This window comes from Mesoplodon bidens, assembly GCF_964165515.1.
Source record: "Mesoplodon bidens genome assembly, chromosome: X".
Classification (NCBI taxonomy): domain Eukaryota; kingdom Metazoa; phylum Chordata; class Mammalia; order Artiodactyla; family Ziphiidae; genus Mesoplodon; species Mesoplodon bidens.
In genome coordinates, this window is record NC_138163.1 from 29,398,307 (window position 1) to 29,424,938 (window position 26,632).

The 26,632-nt window shown below is 41.1% G+C and overlaps 1 protein-coding gene across 2 annotated transcripts in view; it reads right to left on the reverse strand.

Moving 5' to 3' along the window:
* The window catches only part of OCRL (OCRL inositol polyphosphate-5-phosphatase), a 56,253-nt gene that overhangs the window by 15,863 nt on the left and 13,758 nt on the right, over window positions 1-26,632 (reverse strand). For both annotated transcript variants that reach the window (XM_081221738.1, XM_081221737.1), the window contains exons 4-17: window positions 18,335-18,445; window positions 17,836-17,925; window positions 17,020-17,140; window positions 16,763-16,924; window positions 15,459-15,560; window positions 14,819-14,933; window positions 13,591-13,707; window positions 13,299-13,486; window positions 10,471-10,582; window positions 8,739-8,848; window positions 7,081-7,216; window positions 2,506-2,616; window positions 1,719-1,884; window positions 1,214-1,449 (exon numbers count right to left, since the gene is read on the reverse strand). In XM_081221738.1, coding sequence (XP_081077864.1) covers window positions 1,214-1,449; window positions 1,719-1,884; window positions 2,506-2,616; window positions 7,081-7,216; window positions 8,739-8,848; window positions 10,471-10,582; window positions 13,299-13,486; window positions 13,591-13,707; window positions 14,819-14,933; window positions 15,459-15,560; window positions 16,763-16,924; window positions 17,020-17,140; window positions 17,836-17,925; window positions 18,335-18,445 — 1,877 coding nt within the window. The remainder of the gene's footprint in view (window positions 1-1,213; window positions 1,450-1,718; window positions 1,885-2,505; window positions 2,617-7,080; window positions 7,217-8,738; window positions 8,849-10,470; window positions 10,583-13,298; window positions 13,487-13,590; window positions 13,708-14,818; window positions 14,934-15,458; window positions 15,561-16,762; window positions 16,925-17,019; window positions 17,141-17,835; window positions 17,926-18,334; window positions 18,446-26,632) is intronic.

A 26,632-nucleotide genomic window follows, 5' to 3' on the forward strand; every position in this document is an offset into this window, starting at 1 on the left:
GGAAACAAGCATAATTCCAAGAAAGAATGCTGGGACTGAACTCAAGGGTTTTAATCTGCCATCTGAGTCATCGCTAAAACAATTCCATGGCAACAGAACAGATCACACTCCAACAAGCCAGCAGCCTGCCCGCTGGCCTAGCCCTCCCCGCTAGATGATACAATCACTGCTCCGGCTAGGCCAAAAGGACCAATGTGAATACTAATGGTAATGATAACACAGGGCTGTCACGCCATCTAATTTTCTTTGGTAAAAGACCAAGAGTATACTTTCATAGCCCAAAGAGGTCTGCACACAAATCCAACAATATTTTCACTTACAAGAAAGGTTCTTAACAGAGTGAACTTGTTACTAAATTAATTTTCGTTCCTGAAGATAATAAGCATTTCCTCCATAAGGACATTGATATTATAGCTTGGTGTCGGGAAAGAGAAATCCTCCTCCTTTCTTTTCTTGAGTCACATTAAACTTGTATCAAACTTCAGTGCATATTATAATCATCCAGGATGCTGATAAAATGCAGATCCCCAGGCCTCGCACCCTAAGATTCTGATTCCGTTGCCAGAGGTGACTGGGGGGAGGGGCCTGCACTTGTGTAAGGACCCTTGGGGGTTCTGAGGCAGGTACTCTGAGGTTCACTTATGGCCTGGGCTCCAACAAGCAGCTGAGTCTGACTTGGATTAGATATGATGATATAGTGAGGGGCTCTGGACTGGGAGTCAGAAAATCTGGGCGACAGATTTGTCACTAATTTATTCCACTTTGGGCCAGTTATTGTCTCTGTGCCTCAGTTTTCTCACATATTTAATGAGGATAATACCACCCCCCCGCCCCGTTACTGGACCTCACATACATGCTAATTTATACAAAAATGACTTGAAAGTATGAAGAGCAAAACAAGTAAGCATATCTTTATATCTCAAAGATATAAATCTTTGAGAAGGGAGGCTTTAATCTAATTCAGTGAACTTCGTATTATCTCATATTCCCGACAAGAGCCAATTACATATTACCTTCTCCTCTTTCTTTTTAGGCTTAATCCAATGAAAGGCGTGTTAAAGTGACATTCTTATTCTTATTTATCACTTGCCATCCACCCCCCACTTCCCCTGCCAGCCCTGACAAAAGAGGAAGCACAGAGAGAAGGAGGACATCAGTTAAGCACTGCGAAAATTCTATCTAAAGGATATGCATGTCTTAGGATGCCTCTTACCAAGTCTATGAGTTTGGTAACAGGAACTTCTCGGATTGGTCTTTTCATTCGGCACAAAGCCTCTAAGGATGTACCAAAACAACTTGGGAAGTAATTTCCACTGATGGTCAAGAAGTAATCTTTGCCTCGATCCAGGTGAAGGACAAGAATATCTTCAATCTTATCTTCCCCTGAGTTCAGGATGGTCACAGAGTCTTTGCTGACATACACATCAAGGGAAATGTCCACGGTCTCATCTGAAATGTAAGAGATGGTACATGATAATAGAAACCTCCAGTGGAAAAGCAAAAAGGGGATGAGAACCAAGAGAAGAAGTGTCCTCTAAAAAAATCATTAAGTGATGAAGGAGAGATGGGACACACGGAAGAGGGAGGAGCCCCAATACAATGACAGTGAAGGTGAGAGACGTATGGTTAGAAAACAAGAAGTTAATCAAAGGGAGGGGATGGCAGTCATGAGGGGATGGTACATTGCGAGCAGAGACAATGGTAAAGGGAAAACTCACTTGGCTCCAAGTAGCCCTCACAAGGTTCAGCCCGAAGCCATGGCTTGCAGTACTGGCTGTCATTAAGCTTAGGGATGAAAGAAAAATGGCAGGGAACCTGTCCATTGTTGCTGATCTGGAACTTCTCCTTTTGTAGTTGCCGAAACTTCACATTCTCAAACACAAACTGGGGAATAACAGACAGACACAAACATGCATCACTAGTAGGGGAAGAAAGTCAGTTGGATTATTCCATAGAGAATATGAATAAAGAATGAGGTCATTATTAACTGCCGGATGCACTCGCCAAGCGAGCCAGCTACCCACTGTCCCCTCTCACAACAGCAAAGAAGGAGCCAGGCAGCTCTTGCTACTTCTCTAGGCTACTCTGATTGTTCCTGGGATCCTAAGAGTATAACCTCACCTCGGGTCAGGGCATGCATCCCTGACCGAGTCCTGGTTCCTGAGATATGAATTGGCCAGCAACTCTGAAATATTAAATAAGAGCAGCTAACATCTGAGGGCTTACTTTGTGCCCAGCGCTGTTTTAAGGGCTTTGCATGTATTAACTCGGGTAATCCTCACAACCTCCCCTTTATCCAAAAAAGGAAACTGTGGCCCTGAGAGGGTAAGACACTCGCCCACAGCCACACGTCTACTAGATGGCAGTGCTGGGACCGAAGTGGAGGCAGTCTGCCTTCAGCTCACACAGTCTTCATGACTTTGCAGTGTTGCCTTCTCCTAGTAACATGGTTTCCCTGTGCGACCACGATGGGCAGCAGATGGGCAGCCGTGTGTGTTTGCTCACCTCCCTCCGGCTGAGTTCTAAGGAAGGAAGGAAGTCATTTTCCATTCTGTCCATGATGCGTACAATATCTTCAAACACTTTCCGGTACCTCCGTTCATCCACAACCTTCACCTGAAAGAAAATGAACCCTCTTTTCAGTCTTACATACACGTAGCTCACCTTCCTTTAAGATTACCTAACAGTTTAAAACCGGTCATTATAGCAACCATTTCAAATAAACTGTGGTGCGAACAACATCCTCAAACACTTTCTGAAATCTCGCTCCATCCACAACTTTTACCTGAGAAAAACAGACAGATCCTTATTTTAGTCTTATGTGGTCTCAACTTATATATCTCTAAGAGTCTAACCATCTTTAAAAAGGCCACTAAAACAAACATAAATTATGGGATCACACACTGTAAGGTAAAGGTAAGGTTAATTGGTTAACTTCTTGGAAAAGTTAAACCTCTGTGCTACGAAGCTTGGCAATAATAAATATTTGGGAAGAATATTTTCTTGCTCCATTGTTAAGTAATGTGGTGGTGGAGAAAATGTGACGATTGTGCTAAAACTTATTTCCTGCACTATACAAACTGACATACCTATCAAAACATACCTACCATTATTTCTAACAATGATCATAAAGTGCTGAAACAGCAGAAAAATGACTAAAGCATTTAACTCTATTAACTGTTATGCACAATGCCAAGAATCATAATACCAATATAATATCAATGCTCAGATTATATGATGATAAAAGTATGTTAGTAAATAGACCCTATGGCCATTTTAGAAAACGGCCGATACAAAATGTCCCAGATCAGAGTAAAAGCATGACGATAAACAAATCATCTTGCCTAACAGATCGAAAAAACTCCCATCTGACACAGCACTTTCGGCTTTCTGACACAGCTGTGCTTTTTCTTTTTACTATTAAAACTTTATACAAATCGATGCCCAAAACAAACATAATTAACATAGCATTTTCACTTATTAAGGCCCCAGTTTCTTTTTAGAATAGAAAACTTCACAAACTCAATTAAAAAAAAAGATTGATGTATGCAGTAGAGGTTGTAAAGAAAGTGTGGAAAATAAGGACATCAAAGCTGAGTCTCAGACTGGAGGTTTTTACATATCTGAACCATAATGATTAGAGAACTTAGGAGTAAGCAATCACTAGTGTCACCAGGGTGCCTACTACAGTGTTATATTAAGAGGAATTTTATACTTTTTAAATTCTTTTTCAACATTTTGCAACTTTAAAAAAAAATATTTATTTATTTTGGCTGTACCGCACAGCATGTGGGATCTTAGTTCCCCGACCAGGGATCGAACCCGCACCCCTGCATTGGAGGCACGGCATATTAAGCACTGGACCACCAGGTAAGTCCCTTTGCAACTTTTTATTTCAAAAAGTATTTTACATACGTCATCTTATTTCCACAACAATCTGTGAGGCTACCAAAGCAAGGATTATTCTTCTCACAGTTGAGAATATCAAGGTACAAAAAGATCAGCTAAGTTGCTCACTGCCACAGTTAATAGCAGAGGTGATATCTGGACCTCTAGCATAAGACCCTTTCCAAAATACTGGATATGTGACAGGACCAACTTGGGTATGTCTTTTTTTTTGGGGGGGGGTAGGTCTTAAAAACACAGATGCCTCAGCTCACTGATTGCAATCTCCAAGGGGTGGGGTCCATGCATTTTGAAGCTCTTTAGGCAATTCCGATGTCCACCAAAGTCTAAGAACCAATGCAACAGATCCCAAGTGCAGGGGTGGGAACCCCATCTCAGCTTAATCTCAGCCAGCCCACAGCAAGTCTTCTGAAATTAATTGGCCCCTGAGCACTTGGTCCCTTTGTTAACAGTCACTGATGTGAATGGTGGTAAGAAATACAATGTGGTTCTTAAAGCCTCTAATCATAGTGTGCCCAAGAGTCCAAAGTATGGGGTGGTTACCCAATAAAATCAAAGCTCTTCTCAATGGGTTATCATGATCATAACCCTTAATGCACAGTAAGGATAATGAAGGGGAAAAGGTTACCACAGAATGTCACCACTTGATACATCCACTTTAGAAAAGGAAATTACCAATAAAATTAGGAATTAAGAAATATGTATAATGAGCTAGATCTTTATGTAATAACACGGATAGCTCTCCAAGATACACCACTGAATTAAAAAAAAAGTTGCAGACCAACACATATAGTATGAGACCATTTATGATATATAAACACCAACACACAAAACACCACCATATTGTGTATGGGTAAACAGAAAAGGTCTAGAACTGTGCTGTCCAATATTATAGCCAGTAGCCACATAAGGACATTTAAATTTAAATTACTTCAAATTAAATAAAATTGAAAGTTCAGTTCTCTCAGTCACACTTCAAGTGATCAATAGCTGCCTGCATGTAATAGCTACTGGATGGGACAGGATAGATCTAGACCATTTCCATCATCACAGAAAATCTATTGGACAGTGCTGGTCTAGAAAGAAAGAAATTCATAAGGGTAGTTGGCCTGGCTAGGGAGTGGGGTTTAGCGCAAAAGTGGGAGTAGGGGATAGAAGAGGCACTGAAGACCTTCAGCCTTATCTGTGAATTTTGCTTACTTTTATTTTTATTTTAAAGAGAAAATACTTTTTTTTTTTGTGGTACGTGGGCCTCTCACTGTTGTGGCCTCTCCCGTTGCGGAGCACAGGCTCAGGACGCGCAGGCCCAGTGGCCACGGCTCACGGGCCCAGCTGCTCCACAGCACGTGGGACCTTCCCGGACCGGGGCATGAACCTGCGTCCCCTGCATCGGCAGGCGGACTCCTCAACCACTGCGCCACCAGGGAAGCCCCAACACATTTTAATTCCTGTGTGATTTAAAAAGTATTAAAAACTAGAAAGGTAGACTTTTATTAAAGACACACAAAAATACACAGAAAGCATCAAAAAACTGTAAATATCCTGCTGGGAGCTCTGAATTAATATGTATGGAGTATTACAAATATTCTGAGGTTCTGAAAAGAAATACAAACAGAAAAGTTAAGCATAGCTGATGAAACCAAAAAGGTTAGTGTCTGGGGGAAAGACATCCTTTTAAAAATGGATTAAGAGAACTCAAATGAAGAAAACAGGGCAGTCCACAAGCCCAAGCTAGAAATTAGGTGGGTTAAAAGTAGTATCTGAAGGTATATCTAGTCAGTAAGTTCTCTGGAACTCTGCAGGTACTGTGGGGGTAGGAGAAAGAACATCTATAAGTTTGGGAATTAAACAGGCTTAAGATTTGAATCTCAGCTCTCCTTCTAACTGCATGCTCTTAAAGAAGTTTATTTAAACTCACTGGTTCTCCACTTGCTCATCTGTTAAATGAGAAATATTTAACTCAAAGCATTGTTGTGAGGAGTAAATGAGATGGGTATAAATTGCCTAGTACAGTCTCTGGCACATACTAGCTACTTTTTGAGGAACACATACTATTATTATTCATTATTATTTTAAAATTTCAAAATGGATAAAAGTCAAGTCATGATTGCCTCAATAAAATTTAGAATCTATTCTAAGATGAAGAGCAAATTTTGTACATAAAGGAAATGCCCCAAAGCCATTCCCCTCTAAGACAGGAGCAGGATAAGACATATTGGTGAGAACCTATCTCAGAAGCCAAAAAAATCAACATACACACAGAGGAAAGAGCACCCTACTGTGCTCTTCGCATGTCTTACCTCATTAATCCTCTTAAGTAGGTACCACTGTTATTCCCATTTTATAGAGGAGGAAACTGAGGCAGAGGGATGTTACATAAATTTTCCATTGTTACAGTTAGAAAGTGGTTGAGCTGGGAGGCAAATTTAAGCAGTCTAGCTATAACGTCCATTCTATCAAGCACTGCCCAATATAGATTCTGCCAGATTACATGACTGCAGGTCTGGAAAAACTGCAAGAAATAATCTAAATGTACTAGCTGTAATAAAGTAAGTCAATAAGATCCCAAGATATAACTTGCATACTCATAACACACAGCTAGAAAACAAAAACTTTACTCACAACAGAGACAAAAAATTAAACAACTGGACATTAATCCAGCCCAGGATGCAATAGAGTTAAAGAGAAATTTAAAACCTGTACTCCTGGATGGGAAGGCTTCACTATCTTAGTTAGTAGAACTAACAATATGCCTCTTAACATTATATACAGATTATGTTGTATTCTGACTGGTCTGTGCCTTTGTTCCTGCTGTGTCCCCAGCCCTCTACCTGGAACCTCCCTCCCAGTGCTTCCACTCCTTACTATTTATCTGATGAGGACCTACTCATCCTTTAAAACCTAGCTTTGAACTCTTCTTTATGTATAATGACTTTAGGAGGTGAAGGGTGCTACCCAGCCATTATGCAGCATGAGAAACATCTGGGTCACTAAAAGGCCATATGGACAGCATTTAGGAGGGTCAAGGGCACTAACTTCTCAATGCTGCAAATGATTATTTGGTTATGAAAACATTTATGGCTCACTGAATTACTGATCCGTTCTGAGTCTAAGTAACACTCTAAGAATAGATACTTAACACACAAACGACTGTGTGAACAAACAAGTGTTTACCCCAATGTGGAAGAGGGCGCTAACAGGCTTGTGGTCACTGGTTTTCAGTTCCATGTGACTCCGGTAATGAAGCTGATTAACATTAATTCCTCTCCAGAGAATTCGGTCACACCAGGCTGGAACCCGACATTTCCCACTGCAAAAAAAGTAAGGAGTTAGAATAACATACCACACAAGAACGGAATATCTACCACACTGGTTCAGACCTGAGTTAGGCCCTCTTGTTATCTGCTTCTCCTTCCCTAACGACTCCAACTATTATCTTCCCTACTGTATTGCAAGCTCTGTGAAGGGACTGTGTCTGCTTGTTTGTCACTGCATTCTCAGCCCCTAGCACAGTATCTGATGTAAAGTAGGTGCTCAATGAATAGTTATCTAATGAATGAATAAACGGTGCTCCTAAGATTAGGATTATATCTTCAATAATGTTGCCCCAGGGGAAAACAGAATAGCACCTTCTTAAAATACCCTCAGAAGGACAGGATTATATTCAGAACACTTCCTCTTTGTTTGCTCTATCAACAGCAATGATGCTTCACAACAGATAGACAACTAATAAAATCTAAAAATCCAATCCTATATTCCTAGACTGGGCTTATTCACTGGAGATGGGTAATAGAGATTTCTTTAAACCTGGACTTTTATGGATAAGTCAAGCTTCTTCTAATAAAGATGAACTAACACCTAAGCATGCACGTCTGAACAAATAACAGCCCATAAGAATACCAAGGGGAGGGAAAAAGCCTATTCATCATTCTATTAAAATAAGCAACACCTGTACACCTGATCCAGAGGGTGACACAAATAAAGTTCTTATCAGTAGCTCTTCAGTTGACTCTCAAGTCAGGTGAGTGGAATAAACAAGGCAATGTGCACAAGATCTGTCAGAGTCACTTTTCACTTGCTGAGCAGCTCCCTCGGAGGATGGGACAGGCTCCTCCCCACCCCACCCTGGCGCTCTCTGAGTCTAGAGAAGCTGACTATGCCCAGGCATTCTTTTCTTCTTTCAAACTTCTGGGCTCAGCCAGGTAGGAAACCATAGGAAACGAAGAAATAGTAGGTAGAAGACAAACAGTCACCAGGCACATACTGACAGGGGCACTTTTACTAGGGGTGATCGGGAAATCAACAGGCCCCCTAGACAGTGATTCTCAGCTTTCTCCAGTAGTCGTGGAGGTCGGGCCCAGGCACTGGTATTTTTAAAAGTCCGGCAAGAGAGTCTAATGTGAACTCAGGATCGAGAACCACTGTGCTGGAAGAACCTTTCATGGCTCTTTGTTTTCACCTCTGGTATCCTGAGTTAAAGAGCTGAAAAAGAGTTTGGGAAAAGAGCCAGAACAGGGCAACAGGTAAGGAAATAGGGGTAAGATCAAAAGGGCAAAAATCTAATAAGCAAGTCTGCTGAGGTGAGAGAAATAAGGCATCGCAAGCAGCTCGTAAAACTTCGACAGCCTGACAGAGCAGTTCACACTCTCCTAAGGTGAGCTCACCTGTGAGCACACACAAACTGAAACCTCTTCTGTAACAGCACTGAGCCATTAGGTTTTTCTATCTGTTTCTGGCAAGAACTAAAAATTTCCCAGCCCTTCATCAATTCAGAGAGACAGAAATAAGATCAGGGCTTAACCTATTGCATGAGGAGGTTCTTGTTATTTTACCTGGAATCCCATCGGTCTGTTTTAGAATCATACTTATACGTGGGGATAAACTTGATTTCCCCTTCCATGAAGTCAGCAAAAGCTTTTTTCTGTGTGCGCTGAATATTTAGCTAGAGATAGAAAAACGTATCATATAAGCAGGGTAACACCATCTTAACAGAAGTGACAATTGGGTTGATCAGCCATTTCTAAGTATCTAAGTTTTTTGCAACTATCGGAGCACATACATAAAATTTCTGTGCCTTATGGATTAAATTTTGACATTCCAACAGCATCTAAGCTCACCCACAGACAAGATGCTCATATGAGCATGTCACCAATTTTTTATTGCTAATGGTGGTCAGGGTAAAATGGAAAAAATGAAACCTGAATAATCATAAGTTCCCTGATGTTAGCACAGTTTTTTAAAATTTACTGAAGTACAGTTGATTTACAATGTTGTGTTAATTTCTGCTGTACAGCAAAGTGACTCAATTATACATATATATATTCTTTTCCCTATTGTTTTCCATTATGGCTTATCACAGGATACTGAATATAGTTCTCTGTGCTATACAGTAGGACCTTGTTGTTTATTCATCCTATATATAATAGTTTGGGCACAGTTCTAGTTTTTTAAAAAAGCACACAAATTTTGATTGGATAATTCCAAAAGCCAAATTCAGTGAATAGTTATATTGGGTTGGCCAGAAAGTTGATTCAGGTTTTTCTGTAACATCTTGTGGAAAACCCGAACGAACTTTTCGGCCAAGCCAATAGATCGTTTTGAAAGTTACCTTCACGCAAATATTTTACCAGAATTACATAAGATTCAGAACTTATTCCAACTGTATCCCCTTTGGAGGCAGGACAGAGGAAGAAATGCAAAGTTAGCCAGCCAACCTCAATGTGAAGGTAGACACAGCCAAGAAAGGCTCACTGTAAAAACCATTCTGCTGCAAAACACCGGAATTTTGACTATGTCTGAAGGTCAAAAGTCTCACGTTAGGATTTAAAGACATTCAAATCAAGTTGAAACATTTTCTTCCCTCAATAAGAAGCATTCACTTTTAGCAGCCAGTATCCATATGCTAAAGTAAAAATTCAAGTCCTGTGCCAGGCTCCAAGGCAAATTTACAGAAAACTAGGTTCCTCAATATCGTTTTTATATAAATGTTACCATATCAATGCTTCTCACACAGGTTTTAACATCTATAAACTAGCAAGCCCCAACTTCTCAATCAGTTCCCATTAGTCCACAGTCTGTGCTATTTTTCCCAAACTTCTCTTCTGTGCCTCCCAATCCCCTCACAGGGCCTCCCTCTTTTACCTCCAAGCTGTTGCTGAGCCTGCCAAGTAATCATAGAGCAGCTTTCCCTGTTCCATCTGCCAAACCACATCAACATAGCTGAAGGCCCACTTCCTCCAGGAAGTGTTCTCCAATTAACCCCACCCATTCTCCAACTCATTTATACAAATATCTGAAATCCCTTCTTGATAAAGACTTAATGAATAAATGTTATATTGACTTTTTATCACTAACGTTATCTCCTCTCCTCCCATCCAAGCACTTAATAAAAGCACTACAAACCTTGTGTGTATTCACTGCATCACTAGTCACAATGTTTTCCCCAGACAGTGAGACCTTTCCATCTACTTCTAGAGTAAGACACAATTCCCATGGGTCTAACTCATAAACCTAACTATTTTATCTGCTGTCTAGGAAAGTACCTATAAAATAAAATGTTATTACCTGGTCCAATTTCAAGAGTCTCTGAAGGTCATTCTTATTAATAAGGTTCTTCACTTCATTGGCATCAGGCATGCAAAGTCTGTAGTTCAAATCTCCCAACCAGATGACAACACTGAGGATAAAGAAATACATGAACAGAAATCACAGTAATGAGCATAAAAATCAATCAGAGGAGAATGGAGAGAAGGAAAATGGGGAGATTACTGATAATCATTCATTTATCACTGTCTGACTAGGGGCTTAAGCTATCACTATCCTTTGGGGGTGAGTACTATCAACACCTGAGAGGGACGAGGGATTACAAAATAGGCCGGAGGACAGGCACTGCACACATAAGGAACAAAGACAGGGAAATACGGTGTATGTGTGGGACTCAGAAACCAAGGAGTTAACTCCCTGAGAGAAGCATGTCGTTTATTTGCTGGACTAGCTTCAAAATTTCACCTGGCTACTTGCCAGGTCTCTAGGGGAAGAGAATCTGAACGTTTTCTGCCTCTCTGAGCCCTGATGTTCTGCAGGCTCTCCACTAGGGTCTGCGTGGTCTGAATGACAGCTCTCTCGGGCAGGGCCCACTAGCAAACGTAGGTCCAGGGCTTTCTGCTGTAGCCAGTCTGTCTACCCCTGCCCCAGAACCGCAGTCCAAGTCCCAGGCAGGAAAGAGGATGGCAGGCCACGGGAGCCTCAGGCTCCCAATCACAGCAACAGACCCCCAGGTGTGCTGAGAGCCGCCCTGGGGAGACCCTGAAATTCCCACACCAAAATGGGTTCTCTTGTGAGCTATCTCAAGTTCCAAATGGGTCTCTTTGCCAATCTTTAAGGTCCTGGGTAAATAAATTTATGGAATTTCAGGGCAATTTTATGATTACTGATGTCAAGGCCTTGTTTTACCACTGTGAAACAGAATTCTATATGATCCTAATTGTTGAGACAATATGGAAAGAGGCCAACATCACTACCTTTCCCTACTCTTTTCTCAATTACCCCACTCTCTACTGATCCTAATACCCCCAAATTATCTTTTGTTTTCCTACTAATTCACATCTCAAACCACTATTCCAAATCTCATCACCCTCTCAGAATTTCAATTACTAGTATTAATTTCCTTACAACTAACCATTTTCTACTAACAATCCATTCCACAACTGATTTTTGTTCCTATCCTTATTAAGTCCCATTCTTCACTAACCTTTCACATTATCCATCGGTGTCTTTAAATCTCCACAGCCCCTTTTCTTAATGATTCACAGCCAGTAAAAAGAATAATGTAGATCTATATTTACTGGCTTGGAAAGAGATTCACAGTAAATAGGACAATACAGTCCTATATAATGAGTATGTGTGTGTTTGTATGTGCATAGAGAAAAGTCTACAACAGCATTATTCAGAAGAGATAGGGACTTCCCTGGTGGCGTAGTGGTTAAGAATCCACCTGCCAATGGAGGGGACTCAGGTTCGATCCCTGTCTGGGAAGATCCCACATAACGCAGAGCAACTAAGCCTGTGTGCCACAACTACTGAGCCTGTGCTCTAGAGCCTGCAAGCCGCAACTACTGAGCCCACATGCCACAACTACTGAAACCTGTGTGCCTAAAGCCCGTGCTCTGCAACAAGAGAAGCCACCGCAATGAGAAGCCCATGCACCACAACGAAGAGTAGCCCCTGCTCGCTGCAACTAGAGAAAGCCTGCACGCAGCAACAAAGACCCAACACAGCCAAAAATAAAACTAAATTAAATAATTAATTAAAAAAACAAACAGAAGACATAGGATGCACATCACAAATGTAATTTTCAATTGTCTAGTAGCTGAATATAAAAAGTAAAAGAAACAAGTGAAAATAACTTTAACAACAAATTCCAGGGCTTCCCTGGTGGCGCAGTGGTTTAGAATCCACCTGCCAATGAAGGGGACACGGGTTCAAGCCCTGGTCCAGGAAGATCCCACATGCTGCAGAGTAACTAAGCCCGTGTGCCACAACTACTGAGCCTGTGCTCTAGAGCCTGTGAGCCACAACTACTGAGCCGGTGTGCCACAACTACTGAGGCTCGAACGCCTAGAGCCCGTGCTCCACAACAAGAAGCCACCACAATGAGAAGCCCATGCGCTGCAACAAAGAGTAGCCCCCGCTCGCCGCAACTAGAGGAAGCCCGTGCACAACAACGAAGACCCAACTCAGCCAAAAATAAATTAAAACAAAACAAAAAAAACCCCAATGACTTCTTTAAAAAAAAAACAAATTCCATTTAACTCAATATATGCAAACTTTTGTCATTTCAACATGTAATCAATACTTAAAAAGCTGAGATATTTTACATTTTTTCCCTACTAAATTCAGTGTATATGCTCACAGCACATCTCAATTTGGACTAGCTACTTTCAAGTGCCCCACAGCCACCTATGGCTACTGGCTGTCATAATGGACAGTACAGATCTGGAAGGATACACACTGAATTGTCCACAGTGTTTTTCTTCGGAAGGAGGGACTGGCTGGGGAGAGCAGAGGTAAGAAATGAGGGATTTTTTACTTTTACCTTTTATTACATTCACAATGAACATTTCTATCTTATAATAAAAATAATAAAAACTGATGTCAATTGACAGACCCCCTCTACCATTACTCTAGATGCCCACTAACAGAAGCTTTCCTCTGATAGCAAATCTAATTCCTCTGACTCAATGCATCTGCTATTCCTCAAACCCACCCCCTTCTTTGTGACCCCAATCCCTAAACAATAATCTCTTCACTCTTCACATTTTTATAGCTTCTCACCACGTTTAGTCTCTTCTCACCTCCACTATTCAAAGGCTAAGGAAGACTTAACCACTCACTCATGTTTCATGATGTTCAGCTGTGGGAGGGTCTGATTTGGGACCACAAAACTCATTCGTGCGCAGATGTCCTTATAATCTTGATTCCTTCTCTCAAAGTCTTCCACGTGGGCAGCCAGGTGGGAATTGACAACACAAAAGGTAGTGTTGTGAAATACAAATCTCACAGCTACCCCACCTTTGTTTCCCTGTTAGCAAGAGTAATTATTCACAGTTAGTACAAGGATGCAACTAGCACCTGAACCTCACATGGACATAAGTCATAACTGAGCTCATTTCCAAAGTAACTCACCATCTTCCCCATGATTCCAGTCCCAACTGTTTCTGTAGCAACATCACGGATATATCGCCACTGATCCTTTCTGGCAAATATCAGGAGCATCATCCCAACAAGGCGGACCAGTTGAACCTATGAGTTGCAGGGAATTAGAAGAGGTTCATGTTAATACCACTCTTTGCCACATATCGAATTCCCACAACTAATTTTCTACCAAGAAGATATAACCATGCCCTAATCTGAATCCAAATCCTCTAATTTCCCAGTGGACCTCATAAAGAGAAAAGAAAATTTCTCTGGGAAGGCTTTAATCTGGCTCTGACCGGTAGGAGTTAAAAGTCTTTGGAGACAACGAGTACACTCAGCTCTAGATTCATTATTTTAATCACTTTTTAGTCTACCATGAGTAGGTAGCATTAAAAATTCGAATAATGACAAAAGCCTCTATCCCAGCTTGTTCCTTTTGCCTCTTCTTCCTAGTTTCTGATTTACAATTTTCTAAGAAATTAAAATGTATAAAATAACAATCCTTTTTACTTTTAAGTCTGTGAACTAGAAGTATGTCTGGAATGTGTATTAGTCTATATGAGAGGAATAATATCTTCAGGAGTCTGATCACCTATATCAGCTGTTAAAAGATGCAGATGAAAATTACTTAGACAAATGATTCCTTTTAAAGGGCTTGGTATGGTAGCCCCATAATTAAAATAACTCTCCTGGTAGCCTCTACCATGGACCTTCTAGAGAACAACAAATTGGGCGACCTTGCTAAAGTCAACTCTATTCTTGACTTACAACCAAGTTTCGAGCTCATTTAAATTCCACAACACTTCTGTTCTTGCTGCAATTCCAAAGCTTGCCCTATGCACCCACATGCTTCAAACTGCTTTTCTGTAAAGCATCCAGTTCTGACCACGTCAGTGAACAATTTCAATCTTAAACTCTCATTGCAAAAATCACTTACCTTATGTGTCATCATTTGAGTTAATTATTGCTATGAGAACAATAAAATTCTTCTTTTCTCCTAAAAACTACCTAAGCAATGAAACTATAAGATCAGGAAACTTAGGGAATTTTTTTCTAGGAAATAGGAATAAAAAGGATTAGTCTGCCCTATTCCAGTATTACACATGGGGAAGAATTCAATTAAACCACTCTTTTGGAACAAGCTATAGATAACAGAGTAACTTCTAGTGAGTTCTATTTAGTTGTATACTAAAAAAGATAATTAAATGTGGCTTACTTTCTTATACTTGGCTTTGGAATGCAAACCCCTCTCCACAGCCAAGGACCACTCTTGTTCCTTCACAGATTCAAAGTAGAAAAAGGCTTCTGTGCTCAAGTCCAGCTCTTGGAATCTGAGAAAACAATAGGATGTGGGATCTACACACATCCTGTAATTATCTCTGACTACCTCCTGTCCCATTTTCTGAGACATTAGATGAAAAAATGGGGAAAAGATATATTTTAGAGAACTGCTCTATTGACTCAGGTGATCAGTAAAGACAAGTAGTTTTCTTTTCAAAAGACTCCCCGCCACAAGTATATGCACAGGCTATGCAAAACACAAACAAAAAAACCTCCATAAGGGATAACAGTAGAGCTTTGCTTATATATCCTAGAAATAGTCACTGTTAGAATTAACCTCAAATCTCAGTTTCTATGAAGTATATAGTTTTCTATGGGTTTTGAGAGGATTAGATGCTTCCTTACACCAATTTAGGTATCTGTTCCTTTATGATCTCACAAATTTGACCCACAGGTTAACTCTCACATATAGTCTACAGTAGGTTTCTACAAATGGTGGGGGGAAAAAAAGCAAAATGTCACATAAACTAACACCAAACATACAGCCAAAATGAAATTCCAGACGTGTATTTTACCCAATGCAGTAGATATCAGGAGGATTCGGATCACAGTTCAGCCAAGGTTCTAACCCACTATCTGGAGACTGGCCATTCACGTTCCATGTTCCAACAAAGAATCTAATACATGATACCAAAAAATAATTTAAAAACAAAGGTCAAGTGTGAATGTTCACAATAAGCAACATAATGTCTCAAACTGTTTTGCCACACACATACACAAAACCCTCTTGGCATGTAGAAGACAAAGGCAGTGGGCTTATTCTCTCCAAATTTTACATCAGGTAAACCTACAGAAAGGAACCAAGTCTCTATTTAAAAAACACAAATTTAATTGCTCTACCACATTTCCTTTCTATTACATTCCATCCAAACTCATATTTGAAGGGAGAGCTTGTGGATGGGAAAGAGGTATCTTCATGCTATAAGGATGTCTAATATGGATAACTATTCCATAAGGAGTTGTAGTTAAATCCAAAAACTCACTTCCCGAAGGATTACAAGGACATCTGTGTAGGAAATTCTGTTGAGACAGATATAGTATTAAGGGAGAAAGCAGAAGGGAAAACTCATGACTGTCTTAACTGTTTACATACAAATATAAGCATCACGGGAAATCTGAAGATCTGGAGGTTTCAGCATAGGGATATAGTCATGACTGAATTAGAATAAATGAGGCATAATGGGATAGCAGATGGGACTGGAATCTTGGCCTAAAAGGGTACATGCTGTTCGAAAATAACAAAGAAAAGTGTTGCTGCTTTGAACATCGGGATACACGCCACACGCCACACATAGTGAGTCCAGAAAAGAGGGTATCACCAAGATGAAATGAAAAATATAATAGGGGAAAGAATTCAAGACAGACCTCCCAATCAAGATGCTTGGGTGAAACTTCCTTCAGTTAACTTCCCAAAGTAGGTAAATTAAAGTCTAGTGGTAATGGCGGACTTAATTTTCCAATATTGGCAAGAAGAAATTCAGCAGGTCAGATAGATAAACACACTTGCTTATGGAATGTACTAGGAGACAATTCTCTAGTACTTGTGAGCTTGACTTGGTTCTCTAAGAGTGGATAGAGAGATTAGTAGATGTGGTCTCATTAGTAATTAGAAAATCCAAGGGAAATTGTAGCATTTGCATTATTTTGGATATGTATGTTATTGACCAGCATAAAGACAGGGGCTTGAATCAGCTCACCATTCTTTTCTTTATGCTTTTATTCTGAATTAAGCTAATTAAACTAATACCTTAAATACCAAAAGACCATTTTTTCCTATACGTACTAACGTTTAGCCTCAGTAAGTAGAAGAGAGACTAACCTGAAAGTCTGAATGTTGACATATTCTTTCTCTCGCTTTGCCAGGATGTGTTTGATGAGACCCTCCCGCTGCCCAGACTGGGTGTTTGGTACAAAGAGCTTCCGCATGGTGTTGGTCACTTTGGGCTGTTCCTTGTTAGGAGCTTCTTTTTCACGTGGAAGCCTAGCAAATAAAGGAGGAATTCAAAAGTGAAATTGCCTTAAACGATTCCCATGTGTGTCTCACACATGGGAAATCTGTTTCAACATAGGACTTACATTCTATTCACTGAAGACGGTGGGGGTGGCGGTTCCCGATGAACCCCTGTAGGCTGATTCTGCAAATTTATTTTCTTGTCCAAATTCAAAGATGAAAAATTATCCTCAAATCCAAGAAGCCCTGAAGGACACAGAACCCAGAGTGGAAGGGGGGAAAAGATAACATCCAACTTATCCAGGACTGATAGGACTTTGCTTTGATCAGCGGTTTTGGTTTGATCACTATTTGCTCAGTGGTGTTACCAAACAGAAAGGTATAAGAGTAGTGATAACGTAGACTGGGGGAAGAAGCACATCTGTCCCTGAAGCACTGACATATTAACTAGAATGACAGTAAGTTACGTTAACTTGGAACGTGAATAATAAGAGCTAGTATTTATAGAAGACTTTTAGCACAATGCTTGGTTGATAGTAAGGAACTATATCATTATCTCACTTAACTGTCACAAAGACCTCATGTGGTAGGTTCTATTAAAAATCTTCCTATGTTACAGAAAAAGAAGCTCAGAGTTGTCAAAGTAATTGGACCAAGGTCATATAACTAGTAAGTCAGAGAACTGGGATTCAAACCCAGGTAGTCTGGCCCCAGAGCCTGCAGTTTTTACCCCTCTGCTAAGCTGGCACTGAAATAGCTAATGTGCCACAGAAAGCATCAGGAGTGAACATGAGTCAGTGGGTACGGACTTGATAAAACCACTCCACAGGAGAAGGCATCTGACACTGACATTAATCCACATGATCTTATCTGCACAGATAAAATCTATTGACTCTGCAATAATCATAGCAACCAGGGAAAAAAAAGAATCTTTTCAGTACCTGAAAAAACAGAAGAGTTGTCCTTAGTGTCTAATTTCTGGTACCAGCTGGATGAGTCCTTTTGCTCTGGAACAAGAAGTTGTGACTGTGCTGGAGAGATAAGGGTCATAGTCAGAATGGAATGACTATTCCATTGAATGGAATATACCATAACCAAAGGCCATTCACTCAGCACTCAAGTGCAGGGGCCAGCGCCATTCCTGAATACAAAGGAAGAGACTAGGAAAATGAGGGCAGCTCTGGGATCATCTGGGACCAGAGGAGGATTACAGTCTGCAGTAAGCTGTACAGGGAATGAAACTGAAGATTCTGGAAATTGACTCAGTGTCCTTAAAGCTGAATAGACTTATTCCCTAACCTATCCCTGGGGCCATTCCTGAAGAAAAAAAAAATCGCCTATCAAGGCTCTACGGGCGAGGTACTTTGCTAATGGCCACTTGCCTCTGTACAGCATGTCCCATGCAAATAGTAGAAAGAAAATTGCTGAGGCTTGAGTTACCTTCCTGAGCAGCAAGGACCTCTGAGAGGAACTTCAGACAGTGTTCCTCATCAGGGATTTCAAAGCGGCGCTCTCTGGTCCAGTCCCCCTGAATCCGAATTTTGCAGCCACCTAAAAAGAATGGAAATCCATGTACATATAGCTACGGAAAATAATGTTTTCTTGATATATTTTCAACTTACCAATTTAATAGGAGAAGGTCCAGATTGCAAATATTCCAGACCTCTAACGTGTGAAGCATGCCTATAAGATCAAGGGATTCGGTGTGGTGGTGGTGCTCGGGGTGATGCACAGAGGAAAATCTAATGAAGGCTGATAAACTGTGTAAATGAGCAGCCCAATAAAGCGATATGATACGTACTGAAATCACAGTTTCCTACTTTCTGATATATTGCTCAAATGTCACTGTAGGAACCTCCAAAATCTAGCAGAAGATCAATTCCTCAACCACCCTCCTCCCATCTCCTAGCTGGAAATTCCTACCATTTCAAATCCAAATCATATAGTAAGAGTCTCTGAAGTGTGAAGGGAAAAAAGGAAATATGATGGCTTCTTCCTAGGTACAGATTGTACCCAGGCAACTGAATTTATAAGCTAATTAAAAAAGAAAAGCATAATGGGATTGGTTTGAATTATTCTGAAAAGAAGCATCTATACCTCATTTACCTCAAGTGAAAAATGTATGTCTTGAATAAACTCACAAAAACAATATAATGACCCATGTCCAGGAGTGGTCTGGTTCAAGTACAGTCAATTGGAAAACAGTATAATTAGAAGCAAAGTTATCTGGGACTTTAGTTTCTTATGTATATAACATACTGTCTCCCCTTTTCTTTTTCTTTTTTTTTTATTTTTTATTTTTATTTTTTCCTTTTTGCGGTACGTGGGCCTCTCACTGTTGTGGCCTCTCCCGTTGCGGAGCACAGGCTCTGGACGCGCAGGCTCAGCGGCCATGGCTCACGGGCCCAGCTGCTCCGCGGCATGTGGGATCCTCCCAGACCGGGGCACAAACCCGTGTCCCCTGTATCGGCAGGCGGACTCTCAACCACTGCGCCACCAGGGAAGCCCTGTCTCCCCTTTTCTAATGCCCTCTATTTACCATCGACTGTCTGGATATGGTGACCCAGGAAACCCATGTCCTTGTTTACATTCTTGTTTTAACTGATTTATTACATTTATTGCTTTCTCATGGCCCTGGAAACTATAAGCTCCTTAAGGGCAAGAGGCAGGCTGCACATACCGGTTATCCAACACAACACTCTCAATGGTCTCCCGGGGTTGTTTGGGATGGAGGGGTTTCTCAGGACTCAAGACTTCCAAAGCTAAGACTGGGAAAGTCCCAGGCAAACTGGGCTCATCGGTCACTTTACTGATAACAATGACATCAGACTTCACAGACAGAAGGCATTTAATGACTACCAAACTGGACTGTTTCACACTTGTAAATAACAAAGACATGAGAAAATAAAATGAAAATCCTAATTTCTTATGGTAGAAATCCACTTCTGAACCTTTGACTCTCTCTTTAACGGACAAAAGACTCCAGAAATTGCTTACAAAATAACACTAGATGCTCCCTCACCATGTTGCATGGGAAAGAGGACAAATTACCCCCACCACCCAACCTTGTACTCTCCTCCCTTGCAGCCACTCTGGCCTCTTTGTGATCAGCAAACACTCCTCTATCTTCAACTTGTCCTCTGAATACTCCCTGCATCTCTCAGTAGTTCTCAACTAAGCGTGCATTAGAATTACCAGAGGCGCTTTTAGGAAATACTGACACTTGGGGCCCCATCCCAGGCCAAGAAAACAGAATCTCTGGGGGTGAAGCCCAGACACTTGGAGTTTCTAAAACACTCCTCCAGGTGATCTAGTGCATCCAGACTGAAAATCAGAGTCACCTGCAAACTGGCTGGCCCCTGAGACTAGCTCCCGCTGCGGCCCTCTGAACTAGAGGCTATTTATAGTCTTTCACACCCTATGTAATTTAAGACTGATGTCCTTATTTGTCCTAATGCCATCTCCAGACCATTCCCTCTCCTCCTCCCTCATGAAAAATCCCTTCTCCGTTGAGGCTCACCCACTGGGCTATGCCAGTTTCTTCCCTTCCCTCCTCCATGAAACCATGTACCAACTTCCCAGAAACTTCCAAATCCGGGCCTGATTAAAAGACTTCCTCTCCACTCACAGCCCTGCTTTAATTTTGCGTCCCTGAAAAATTAGCACAGAAAGCTCAGTCAACACCTTCAACTTCCTCATCCAACGACCTTGCCCCTCCACCTCAGCCACCTACTCCCTCAGTCCCTACTGGGGCTGCCTCAGTTATACCCTGGACGTTTCATCACAGAAACACCATCACCTCATAAATCTCGAATTCAAATATCCCACTCTGAACTGTTCCTCCTTCCAGCTTACCTGCCCTTATGGGAACCTCCAGCGCACTGACCCCTCCACTTTCTCAGTATCCATTCACTTCCTCCTGCTTTCACTTCCCTTTTTATCAAACAGATGCCATCGTTTCACTCTGTCGCAAAAACCCAGAACTGCCTTACCACTCTGTTCTGGCTAACACCTACCTGGCTAACTCCCAACCCTCAGAAATCCAACTAACTGCCTTCTCTGTACTTACGTCTGAGGGAGTAAAACCACACACACACACACACACACACACACACACACACACACACACACACACACACACACACACACACACACACACACACACACACACACACACACACACACACACACACACACACACACACACACACACACACACACACACACACACATTATAAACTGACTGCTAACCTCAACGGGGCCCTATATGATAGGAGGCAACCTAAGTTTCCATAGTCAGCTTGTCTCCCACTACTATTTGGAACCACTATTCACACCTTCTCATTTATCCTCAATCTTTGGATCCCCCTCTCCTCAAGCTCTCTTCATCCTTTATGAGCTTCCCCTCATACTTCACAGGAAACGGAAGCCATCACATGGAAACCTACCTGTATCTGTACTCATCGTCTCCTTTCTCTTCTGATGCACGAAGGAAGAGTCCTCCTATCAAAGGCCATCTTCTTTTTGAATTGCAACCCCTCAGGTTCTCTCAGGAATCTCACAATCATTCTCTAGACACCTCCCCCAAGTATCTTTAACCTCTTCCTCACACAGGCTCCTTCTCATCAGCATTAAAATAAATCATGTTCTAAATCCTCCTCATTTAAAAAACAAAAAACCTTCCTGGACCCCATATCTCCCTCCAACTCCGGTCCACCTCTACATTCCCCCTTTGCAGTCAAGCTTTAAAAGACACACAGTTGCCACTTGCTCACCTGCCATTTCTCTCTTTAATCCACTCCAATATGACTTTGGCTCCTACCACCCCTCTGAAATTGCTTTGTTAAGGTCACCAATAATCTCCATATTGCTAAATCCAATGGATACTCTTCAGTCATCTTATCAGACCTAGCAGCAGAAATCAACACTTGACCCCTCCTTGAAATAGTCTCTTCCAAAGGCTTCTATGACACCATGCTCATCTAGTTTCTCTCTCTCTTTGGTCACTAATTTTTAGTGCCCTTTGAAGCACCTCCTCCTCTATCTGAACTTTAAAAAGTAGAGTGAGTTCGATCTTAAACCTTTTTCTCACTGTGTACCAGCACTGTCCAACAGGACTTTCTGTGATGATGGACATGTTCTTTAACTGCACTGTCCAATATGGTAACCAATGACCCCATGTGGCTAAGGAGTACCTGAAATGTGACTAGTGCTGAGAAACTGAGGAACTGATTTTCTAATTTCGTTCTAACTAATTTAAATAGGCACATACAACTAGTGGCTATGGTATCTGAGAGCACAGCTCTATATACAGTCACATCAGCTCTCATGGTTTCAAATACCCTCTATGTGCTAGAGACCCAGACTTTACTTCTGAGCTTCAGATGCATACATTCAACTGCCAATTTATCACCTACACTCAGATGTCTCAAAGAAATCTCAAAGTAAACATAGCTAAAACTGAATTCATGACCCCTACCCCAGGAAAACTCATTCCTCCTGCAATGTTCTTATTTCTGCAAATGGTACCACCATCCACATTCATGCCAGAAATCTGGGATTCATCCTTGACACTTCAGCTCACCCCCTACACCCACACCAATCTCTGTTGATTTAACCTCCAAAAACATTTATCAGATCTGTCCACTTCTCTCCATTCTTACTGCCACCACACTCTCTAGCTTAAACTACTGAAGGAGCCTCCTAACTGGCATCCCAACATAGGCATAAAATCCTTCATATTCTTTCAATTTTTAAAAATCTGGAAATCCAGATTCCTCATCATGGCTTACAAGACCCTACTGGATCTGGTCCTAGCCTGTCCTACCTTGGTGCCTAAGCCTTATTTCAGGCATCCTGGTCTTCTTTCATTTCAAAGAAAGTGTCAAGCTACTTCCCAATTTGGGGCCTTTACACATGCAGTTCCTTTTACCTGGAATACTCTTCCCCATTTTCACCTGTCTCTTACTTATCCCCTCTGGTCTCAATTTAAATGTCACTTCTTCAAAGAGGCCTTCCCTGAGTACCCTGCCTAATTTAGTTAGCACTCTTATAAACTCTCTGTATTTCTCCTTGATAGCATTTATCAAAACTGCAATTATGGGGAATTCCCTGGCAGTCCAGTGGTTAGGATCCTGAACTTCCACTGCAGAGGGCCTGGGTTTGATCCCTGGTCAGGGAACTGAAATCCCACAAACCACGTGGTGTGGCCAAAAAAAAAAAACCCAAAACAAACCAACCCGCCCCCCGCAATTATACGACTATACCTTATCAGTTTAAATTCTGTTTCCTTCACTAAGCTTCATGAAGTACCATGACTATATTGCTTTCTGCTATATCCCCAGAACACACTGCCTGGCACATGAAAGGTATTCACATGTTTATGGAATGAATTAATGGATTATAGGCATCTACGTGACACTAGTATCAAACAGCACAGAAGCAAGAACCAAAGCTGGAGGAACAACCTTATCTATGTTTTTCTCTACTGATTGTGCAGCCCTTAGAATAGTGCCTGGCAAATAGAAGGCACTTGACAAATATTTGTTGAATAATGAATAAAAGAGGGTTTAATATTAGGGAATTAGTGTAATACAGTCAATCAATAGGTCAAATAAGGAAGAACAATATAACCATCTCTATAAATACAAAAGACATTTGATAAAATTCAATATACATTCACCATTTTAAAAACCACACAAACTTGAAATAAATGCAGTTTCTTAATACGGTTTTAAAAAACCCTATCAAATCAACAGGCAATAACAACCTCAACAATGAAGCACCACTTGAGACATTCTCACTGAAACCAGGGCCTAAACATAAATCATCATCATTATTTAACATTGATCTCCAAATTCTTGTTAGTATAATAAGACATGAAGCAAAACTAATAGTTATAGCTACTAGAAAGAGACAAAACTACTATTTGCAGATGACTAGGGCTGTCTATCAAAACCAAAAAAGAAAATAAACAGCCCCCAAAAATAAAAATAAATTCCTGTAAAGTAGCTGGATAAAAGATAAATATCTAAAATTGAACAGCTTCTCTGTACACTAGTAATAAGCAATTAGAAGATAAGAGAAAAAAGGTTCCACTGACAATAGCAGCAAACAAATAAAATCCATCAAAAAATAGTTAACCTACAAATGTATGATAGCTATGAAGAAACTGCAAAATGTTACTGAGAGATATAAAGAGAAACTGAGTAAGTAGAGATAGATATACCATGTTCCTTGACAGTGACTTAATTTTATAAAGGAGTTAATTTAATAAAATTTGGTGCATATCTATGGTGAAATATTAGCCATTAAAAATCATGTTTTTGGAGGAAACAAGATGGCGGAGTAGAAGATGTGCTCTCACTCCCTCTTGTGAGAACACGAGAATCACAACTAGCTGCTGGACAATCATCGACAGGAAGACACTGGAACTCACCAAAAAGGATACCCCACATCCAAAGACAAAGGAAAAGCCACAATGAGACGGTAGGAGGGGTGCAATCACAGTAAAATCAAATCCCATTAACTGGTGGGTGGGTGACTCACAGACTGGCAAACAATTATACCACAGAAGTCCACCCACTGGAGTGAAGGTTCTGAGCCCCACGTCAGGCTTCCCAACCTGGGGGTCCAGCAATGGGAGGAGGAATTCCTAGAAAATCAGACTTTGAAGGCTAGTGGGAATTGATTGCAGGACTTCGACAGGACTGGGGGAAACAGAGACTCCACTCTTGGAGGGCACGCACAAAGCAGTGTGCGCATCTGGACCCAAGGCAAGGAGCAGTGACCCTGGGGGAGACTGAACCAGACCTACCTGCTAGTGTTGGAGGGTCTCCTGCAGAGGTGGGGGGTGGCTCTGTTTCACCGTGGGGACAAGGACACTGGCAGCAGAAGTACTAGGAAGTACTCCTTGGCGTGAGCCCTCCGAGAGTCTGTCATTAGCCCCACCAAAGAGCCCAGGTAGGCTCCAGTGTTGGGTTGCCTCAGGCCAAACAACCAACAAGGAGGGAACCCAGCCCCACCAATCAACAGTCAAGTGGATTAAAGTTTTACTGAGCTCTTCCCACCAGAGCAACAGTCAGCTCTACCCACCACCAGTCCATTCCATCAAGCCTCTTAGATAGCCTCATCCACCAGAGGGCAGAGAGCAGAAGCAAGAAGAACTACGATCCTGCAGCCTGTGGAACAAAAAACACATTCACAGAAAGATAGACAAGATGAAAAGGCAGAGGGCTATATACCACATGAAGGAATAATATAAAAGCCCAGAAAAACAACTAAATGAAGTGGAGATAGGCAACCTTCCAGAAAAAGAATTCAGAATAATGATAGTGAAGATGATCCAGGGCCTCAGAAAAAGAATGGAGGCAAAGATGGGGAAGATGCAAGAAATGTTTAACAAAGACCTAGAAGAATTAAAGAACAAACAGAGATGAAGAATACAATACCTGAAATGAAAACTACACTAGAAGGAATCAATAGCAGAATAACTGAGGCAGAAGAACGGATAAGTGACCTGGAAGACAGAATGGTGGAATTCACTGCTGCGGAACAGAATAAAGAAAAAAGAATGAAAAGAAATGAAGACAGCCTAAGAGACCTCTGGGACAACATTAGACGCAACAACATTCGCAGTACAGGGGTCCCAAAAGGAGAAGAGAGAGAGAAAGGACCCAAGAAAATATTTGAAGAGATTATAGCCGAAAACTTCCCTAACATGGGAAAGGAAATAGCCACCCAAGTCCAGGAAGTGCAGAGAGTACAATATAGGATAAACCCAAGGAGAAACACGCCAAAACACATAGTAATCAAATTGGCAAAAATTAAAGACAAAGAAAAATTCAAAGCAGCAAGGGAAAAATGATGAATAACATACAAGGGAACTCCCATGAGGTGAACAGCTGATTTCTCAGCAGAAACTCTACAAGCCAGAAGGGAGGGGCATGATATACTTAAAGCAATGAAAGGGAAGAAACTACAACCAAGATTACTCTACCCTGCAAGGATCTCACTCAGATTCGAGGGAGAAATCAAAAGCTCTACAGACAAGCAAAAGCTAAGAGAATTCAGCACCACCAAACCAGCTCTACAACAAATGCTAAAGGAACTTCTCTAAGTGGGAAACACAAGAGAAGAAAAGGACCTACAAAAACAAACCCAAAACAATTAAGAAAATGGTCATAGGAACATACGTATTGATAATTACCTTAAACGTGAATGGATTAAATGCTCCAACCAAAAGACACAGGCTTGCTGAATGGATACAAAAATAAGACACATATATATGCTGTCTACAAGAAACCCACTTCAGACCTAGGGACACATACAGACTGAAAGTGAGGGGATGGAAAAAGATATTCCATACAAATGGAAATCAAAAGAAATCTGGAGTAGCAATACTCATATCAGAAAAAATAGACTTTAAAATAAAGAATGTTACAAGAGACAAGGAAGGACACTACATAATGGTCAAGGGATCAATCCAAGAAGAAGATATAACAATTATAAATATATATGAACCCAACATAGGAGCACCTCAATACATAAGGCAACTGCTAACAGCTATAAAAGAGGAAATCGACAGTAACACAATAATAGTGGGGGACTTTAACACCTCACTTACACCAATGGACAGATCATCCAAACAGAAAATTAATAAGGAAACACAAGCTTTAAATGACACAATAAACCAGATAGATTTCATTGATATTTATAGGACATTCCATCCAAAAACAG